The 8,219-nt window shown below is 35.9% G+C and overlaps 1 protein-coding gene across 2 annotated transcripts; it reads right to left on the minus strand.

The window, feature by feature from the left end:
- Positions 1-511: 511 nt before the first annotated feature.
- On the minus strand, positions 512-5,746 carry LOC130875013 (serpin B4-like). 2 transcript variants are annotated; one of them, XM_057770629.1, is made up of 7 exons: positions 5,585-5,746; positions 5,001-5,057; positions 3,821-3,949; positions 3,025-3,142; positions 2,005-2,147; positions 1,563-1,655; positions 512-916 (listed from the first exon to the last, which is right to left on the minus strand). In XM_057770629.1, the coding sequence occupies exons 1-7, from the start codon at positions 5,744-5,746 to the stop codon at positions 512-514; spliced, it is 1,107 nt and encodes a 368-aa protein (XP_057626612.1). The 2 variants fall into 2 exon arrangements, with proteins under 2 accessions (XP_057626612.1, XP_057626611.1); XM_057770628.1 differs by having other exon boundaries at positions 1,563-1,718.
- Between the last annotated feature and the right edge of the window lie 2,473 nt (positions 5,747-8,219).

Genomic DNA, 8,219 nt, shown 5'->3' on the forward strand with positions numbered 1-8,219 from the left:
TTAATATCTCCTTACATATGATTAATACATTTCTACCTTATATTTATTATGTATGATTAACCTCTTGCAATTGAAAATACAGTAAAGTAATATAAGTTGAAAAAATCATTATTTTATTGATAATATTTTCTATAAAATCACAAAATTTAGAAGCATATGAAGATCCCAAGATATCGCTTAAAGTCAAAGAAGTGTAGGTGTTTTTAGTAATCAGTTTAAAGAGAATGCATAGTTTCCTTTAACTCATTTAAAAACAGCTCATGAACAGATAGATGTTAGTTTAAAATAAACAGCCCCTCATCTTTTCACTGAACATTTTTTTTCAGAGAATGCTTATATGTGTATATATATATAAAAAAATAGAGGCATTCTGCTTTAACCACTACATTCTCAGTGATGATTCTGAGATGGGAAAGCAAAGCAAAGCAAAGCAAGAGAAACTGTTATTTCCAGGTCTCGATTAACTACAGCACTTCTGCTAATTTCCCAGAAGTATGGTAGAGCTACAGCCTTAAGGAGAAGACATTCTGCCAAAGAAGAGGATGCTGTTGGTCTTGTTTTGCTTGATGAAGAAGAGGAAAGGGTGATCACAAGAGAAATCTTCAGTTATTAATGCTGATGTTAAAGACACTTCTACCCCCGTGGCAGCTGCAGCTTCTGTCCCCTCTTCATTTACTTCTACAAAGGACTTGTGTAAAACTTTAGACACCACGAGATCTCGATTGTCACTGATGCCTGAGAAGTCGGCATTCTGTGCACTGAAAGCATCCACCATCCCCATGTGTTCCAGTGGAGTCGGGAGGTCATACTTCTCTTCCACTTTGAATCGAGGTAAGGATAAATACAGCTCTATCATGTTCATATTCTGTGGGCTTGTCCACTCTATTAACTTATCAGGGGTGAGATTATCTTCAAGCTATAAAAATAGAAGAAAAGAAAATGCTGTGATTAACTAAAAGCCTATAACTCACATGAGCAATGAATTAAAGGAAACCTTTAGCAATAAGTATTATGAATTCTGTATTATATAAATACAATACATACTGATGATTTAGTATAGATATTATTGATTTAGATAATTTAAAATTAGATATTATTAACAAAATTCAAAAACAAGATCATCATTTTGTATAGATTATTGTTTATGCTACTAGCCACCTATGTTACTTTTAATAGATGTATCTTTATATTTTTCTGACATCATTACCATCTATAGTTAGTATATAATACTCTAGGTTTTACATTTTTATTCAAAATATTCACATTTTTATTCAAAATATTCATAAACATTCTCTACATTGTGATTTATTTCTTTCAACAAAATTTGACTTGTTCCTTATTATTGTCATGAAGTTGATATTTAATGTGTATAGCTCGACTTAATTACTAATTAAGCAATTCCTCAGTGTGTTTCAGGTTGTAATACAAGATGAAACACAATATCTCCTTTAAAATTTTTTATTATTTTCATGTTTAATTATTTTCATTAGTGTCTTGTTTAAATTTGATAGCTCAGGAGGAAATTAGGCAGCAGAAGGAAGAGTAGGAGACACAAGCTTTACCTTCTTCAGACCATCGGTTTCATTTGGTAGAAGGATAAACATGCTCAGCTCTTTGCCTTTGTATGGTATTTCCACAATCTTGGCCTGCACATCCTCCAGTCTGTTAAAGTTAAACTCGTTTTTTTGTTTCATCATCTGGACAGATTTACTAGTATTCTGTAACAAATCAATGCATCAAACACATTCAAAAAAGACATAAAACAGCATAGACAATATTGTTGTGATACCAAACACATCAACATTCTCTGAAGAGATAATTCTTACATTTTGTGAAGTCTAAACCAAAGTTTCTTTAGTTGTCCTTAGTTAAACAAAGTTACAAGAAAAAAAAAAAAACACAAGACCTTATTTTATTTTGTACTTTCCATGGTATCATTTTCATTTGAATTGAATTATATACATATCACTATATGATATTATATAAATAAACTGAAAATAGTACCTTATTAAGCCAAAATTTTCCTTCTATAGTATGCTTTTCATCAAATTTGTGATCCCATTGTCCTTTGAAATACACTGCATTCACGAGAACCAGTACAGTGCTACTGCTCAGGCTCCCATTAGGAAATAAGTCTTTGATTTTTCCTGCCAGGGAAAGAACAAAATGCCTATCACTAAAGTAGAAGGAACTTGTCTGGAGAATGCTCTATAAGAGTTCACCATTGGTTACTTATCGCTTATTCACCCAAATCATTAATTAAAGGACTCACTGACTTGTTCATAAGACACAGTCTTCCTCTCTGTGCCTTGTAATTTATTTGGGATGGACAGCTCTTGTCATAGGGAAGGCATTTAGGCTATCTGGGTGATTATGGCCAACTCACAGTGAATACTGACAAGCTGTTTTGATCCACTCTACCAACTCGTCTTTGTTCCTTCCTCTCTCTGTAACTTACTTTTTTTTTTTTTTCGATTTAAGGATTACTACCCAAAGTGTTATTCTACCCAAGGCCTGATTGTTCTTTTACACAAATGAGAAGAACTCTATTGTCTGAAGTGCATTTCTGATAATGCCAAACACTACTCAAGGTGTTGTCTGTTCACTTTCATGTTGGACTTCCTAAAGGCTTGGCCTACCAAGAGAGTGAGCTATGGGATAGATGTCTACAGAGAGGAAGCTTTGTTGAGATTTCTGCTCCACCTGCTGAAGACAGCATGAGAAATCCTTTCAAGAGCTCAAGGTGCAGACACGCTCTGAAAGGAGGAGAAGTAAAAGAGAAAGGGACTTCTTCCAACACTCCAGAATTGGCTGTGACTTAAAAAACTGATATATCAAAACATGTCCTGGTGGAGTCTTCAGATTATCTAAAATACCACTAACTAAATTAATGCAAATGATTCTCCTGTGTCCTCTGGTTGGCTTTCTGCTAATTTCTCCATGCTTTATCCTGGCTCACTTCACATTTATGGAGACCATCCCATCACCCCTGGTACTTTCTCCAGTGACCCTCCAATACAGTACCATTTGTTTGACTTTCTACCCAGGAATTAATCTTCTTTTCGCTTTCTCCTGCAGCATGTACAAAATCAAGTGATTCCACATTGGCTTGGTAAAATTTCCTAATGTCTTCCAAAAATTCCTTTAAGATGTGAAGGAACCAAAAAGAATTAAGAACAATTTAGATTTCAATATTTATGATACTCCTATAATCTGATAGCAGACCCTGACCATATCTGCTATTTTATGAACACACAGATTTTTTTTTTGACTAAGGTAATAATATATAGAACAAAGTAAGAATGTCAGTGAAGGACAATCCTTTTTGGTAAAGGAAGACAGAAAAGATTTCATAGTAATGAGAGAGCTGACTTATTCCTGAGCTAGCCTACCACTAAGTTCAACCATTACATTTCTCATCTGATTATATCTTCAGTGCAGGAAATGCTATATTTCCTGATACCTCCCAATTCTCTCCAGGGTTTCCCCAAGCCTGCCCATTACAGAAACATTCCATTTCCCAGAAATCTCCTGCTGTACTCTCTATGACTGAGTCAGCACTGGTTCACTACTAACATCTCATGACGAGATCCGCTGACCTCCATTCTTTTTTATGGGGCTGTTCCTCAGCCCATGCTTGCTGCATACAGCTCTAGACTCTTGGTCAATGCAGTGGCTTAGAACTGTGACTATGGGGCTGGTGTTCCCTGGGCAAATGTTGCCTCTCTGAATCTGCCTGGTCTCACTCTTACATATGGCCATTCAGACATGTGAGACCTAGCATGCAGATTAAAGGTATGCAAAGCCAGATGCAACTTACCTGGAGAAATGGGAACTCCTTTGCTCCATAGATACTGTTGGCAGCCTTCAGGTCATAAGCACCGTGGGATTTGTTTAGTTGAGTCATAAGCTTTTGAAATTGGTGATGGACATTTTCTGATGTTTCATCCTTCAATGTAAAAAACGGGTATTCATTGAATCACTCTGCTAATGTAAGTACTAAATTCAAAATAAAGAGCCAAACACCTGTAATCTCAAAGACAACTTTTGAATATTCTCTGATAACTATTGCATTTTATCTTAAATATTCCCAATTTATACTCAACTTCTTCCAGAAATGCCTTTCTTCTTCTTCTTCTTCTTTTTAAAAAAATATTCCAGTCTGCTACTTTTGAACTAAATATGCAGTGCTTTTAAGCTGTCTTGACTTAAGTTGTCTGATGTTTGAAATTCTTTGCATTTGTAAGATAGTATGTGCCCACTGTTCATTTAAGGACTGGACTACATGTTAGTAATCTAAGACTGAGTGCAATCCAGATGAAAACAAAGAGGTGCAGAGAATTTAATGACCTCTTTAAAGAGATGCTACACAGTCAAATTATGAATCTAAGTATCTTTGAATCAGGATAGCTTTCTTTTCCAGTTAAGAGGTTAGCATGGTTAAGGTTCTAACCCCATATTGTTGTGAAACAATAATTTTCCAAGATGTACTTGAATATGTGATTGTTAAATTATGATAAATTGTGATAATGACAATTACTGTTATCTTACAATAACAATAGCTAATATTCATTACACTTTATTATTTATTGTAGGTCAAAGATTTTTGTAGGTGTTTGCTTGGATATATTGAGCCATATTCCTTTTTATTCTACTTTACTAGATTGTGGTCTCAGGGATTCAGGTCGTTTGTGCTTGGCTCATGTTCTCCATTTGTGAGGTGCGGAGCTAGAGCTGAATCCAGGCAATCCTACTCTAGATCCATCGCTGACCTTCTGTGCTTAAAACAAAATCATACACAGGCTGACTACAGAAAGAAATGTGGTGCTACTGTGTGTTTTTATCTCTTTTGTTTGGAAATTCCCTTACAGATTGATTTTTTAAGTTGTGAAATGCCCATTTAAAATTATAATGCTTCAAATTATAAACACAAATGTTCTCTTTAAATCATCGTGTTAGAAATCTGCATCTCCTCTAGGCACAAGGTGCCTTGGACTCACGTGACAGTCTGGAGATTTTTTTGTTGTCTTTTTTGTGGCTCCGTTGAATTGAAGAACCTGGAAGAGATAGCAAGTGGGGAAAAAAAAACAAACTTCACTGAAAGTTCTGTCTAAGTCCAATGAAACAAAAACAGAACAAAACCTGGAAAAAACAGATGAAAAAAATGAAAAAATCCTCTAAACTTTAGTACAAGAGTTTGTACGAAACACCAAAAGTTGATTCACCAGTCATGTGAATAATGCCTATTTGCTTGTTGCCCAGGAGACACCTCAGTTCACCCCCTCAGAATTGAGAAAATTCACGGCTTTCATCAGTGCTCTCCACAGTTTATGCTCACTTCTAGCTGTTGGGCACATGAAGGCAATCATCCTCACCAGCACCCAAAGGCTGTCCAGAAAGTGTCTGGACCATGTTTGGGAAGGGTGTGTCCCTCCCATAGTTCTGTGCTCATCACCATGGCAATGACTGTTGAGCATCTTGTTCTTCATCTCAGACCTCTGGCTTTATAATCATCTATCTGCACACTGACAGAGTGATGGAGAGACAAGTTCAAACTGGTCAACGAAATGAAGCTTACACCTACCTTCTCAATTTGCTGTCTAGTGTTTCCTTTGGCTCCAAGCTGGAGCATTCCTAATGCTGTCATGATACTGATCGGGGAGTAGAAGATGTTATTCTCTGTTTCCCTGAGCTGCCGGTACAGCTCAATTGTGAATTTCGTAGTTGCTTCAGCAAGCAAATGCATTGTGATCCTAAGGTCCTAGAGCAGCATAAAGTCAGTGAAAGTTTAGAATGACTCACTAAATGGAACTTCACTCTGTAATGAACATTTCTTAAAGGAAACGACACATCTGCATTATAAGATTCTGGCAAATAAAATAATTAGTATTATTTTTTAAGCCTTCCACAATGTACATATGCTAATCTTCCAATTAGAATTCAACAGTGTCTTTAAGTCTTTTGCAAACAGCTAACAGGGAATCTTTTTGTCTCTCATTCCTCACTGGCTGTGCTCAGTCTTGGCAAAAAGGTTTTATAATGAATTCTAGTATAAAGATTTCTGTGGCTAGCATCCAGTTAGCTGTCTAAAATCACATCTCAACTTTTCCTTTAAGATGCTGTAGTTGCCAGACACAGTCCTTGCATGCTCGAGACAATACATATGTTCATTTGAAAATAAATAGGATATACATGTTTACTTGGAAATAATTATTTTTAGATAAATAACAAATTAAGAGAAGGAGGCATTTAACTTTTTCTTAGCAGATCAAGAGAATTAAAACCGAGAAAAATATCACATACACATGAGATGAAACACATCATTGTTATCAAATTACCTCAACGGCAATTTATATTGTTTAGCAATCGTGGCTGGAAAGCACTTACTTGTGTTTCTGAAGGAAGAAGTGGGTCTGAAGGATGCGTCTGTGTGTGGCTGATCCTGAGATCTGAAATATATAGCCTGTCTTTTTGCCACTCCTGCCTTGTCATTTCAGTAGTACTTCAAGTAAATCAACTTCAGATTTCGTAACCAGGTTAGCTTTTCAAGCATGCAAATTTGTGAGAAAAGCCTGGCTTAATATCTTCCCACTCTATTTCCTTTCTCCACAGGACAGACTGGGGATAGAATTTTAACTGTTGTTAATCACTGACTCATCAGACTTGCACACAGGTACTTTTTTTGTGGCGATGACATTACTTTAAAACTTCAACCTTGCTGTGTTCCTGACCACTCTGTTTTTACATGTGACACCCTCTTCAATTATTCCAGTAAAACTATCTTTTATTTTAGGTTGCTGAATTGCCTTTAGGGCACACTTTGGATACCAGATAGCTAAAATGCTTACCTTAGCTACCTTTCCTTCATGAAAGATTCATTATTCCTGTTAACTTCTTGAGTAATTATTCTGTGCAAAAAGGAAAGTAGTTCTAACTCTAGTCTGAGGAAATGCTGAAGAATCTGGAGAGCAGGTTTTTTTTTTTTTTTTTTGTCTTTTTAAATCTCTCCATGATACTCTGTCTTGCTACTGTCACTTTCTAAGCCTCCTGAAGCCACTCCGGACTTTTCTATTGCTTAAGGAATGCGAGAAAATTATTTGTCTTTTTTTTTTTTTTCTGAGAAAGGGTTTCTCTGTAGCTTTGGAACCTGTCCTGGAACTAGCTCTTGTAGACCAGGCTGATCTCGAACTCACAGAGATCTGCCTGCCTCTGCCTTCCGAGTGCTGGGGTTAAAGGCCACCACCACCCGGCTCATTTATCTTCTTGTACTGATATTTCAGTAAGTGGAAGAGCAGTTGAAACAAATGAGTCCATTTGAATGGCAATTTTCTAAAGTTTTATGTAAAAAAATCAACAGCAGAGTGAGTGCTGTCTGCTGGAGCGAGTTGTCTTGAGTTGTCTAGAGATGAAATCTCTCCCTCTCACTTCATTGATAAGACACTGATTTAGCCTCATGGATGTCCACATCTAAAGCATGCATGGAATAGTGGAAGACACTGAAGTGTATTACTAAGTTATTTATGTGAGATGTCACTGATTATTCAATGTAGATATTTGTAGCTCTAAACTCAAAACAACTCTCATTGTATTCTAGAGAGCCTAATATGTTGTTTTTCAATTCTCATTTGATAGTATGGATTTTTAAATCTACAGAGTTTAATATGTTGTTTTTCAATTTTTCATTTGATTGTATGAATTTTTAAATTTCTCTCTTAAATTCTTTGGCAATCTATTAGTAGTTCAAAAATGTTTTATTCAACATCCACATGTTTATGTATTTTCTATCTTTTTCATGCTGTTGATTTGCAGCTTTATTCAACCATTATTCAACAGAATATAAGAAGGTATTTTAATATGCTTGCATTATGAACTCTGACTTTATGACTTCTTTTGGAGGAACTCAATGGGTGCACAGAATGTGCATTCTGTAGCAATTTCTTTAGATATCTGTTAAGTTTCATGAAGCAGTTCCAAGGTCAGCAGAAGAAATAACAAAGAGTTGAGTTAAAATCAACGAAATGGAAACTGAAAGAACAATGAAAAAGATCAGTGAGACAAAGATTCGGCTCTTTGAAAAGACAAACAAGTTTGACAAGCCCTTGCTAAACTGACCTAAGACAGACAGAAGACTCAATACAATGTCAGTGATCCCGCTGACCTCCGGATGATCACTGGGAATGTTTTAAAAGCTTAGTGTCTTAGAATTTCTATTGCCCTTG

The sequence above is a fragment of the Chionomys nivalis genome, chromosome 5 (assembly GCF_950005125.1).
Source record: "Chionomys nivalis chromosome 5, mChiNiv1.1, whole genome shotgun sequence".
NCBI lineage: Eukaryota > Metazoa > Chordata > Mammalia > Rodentia > Cricetidae > Chionomys > Chionomys nivalis.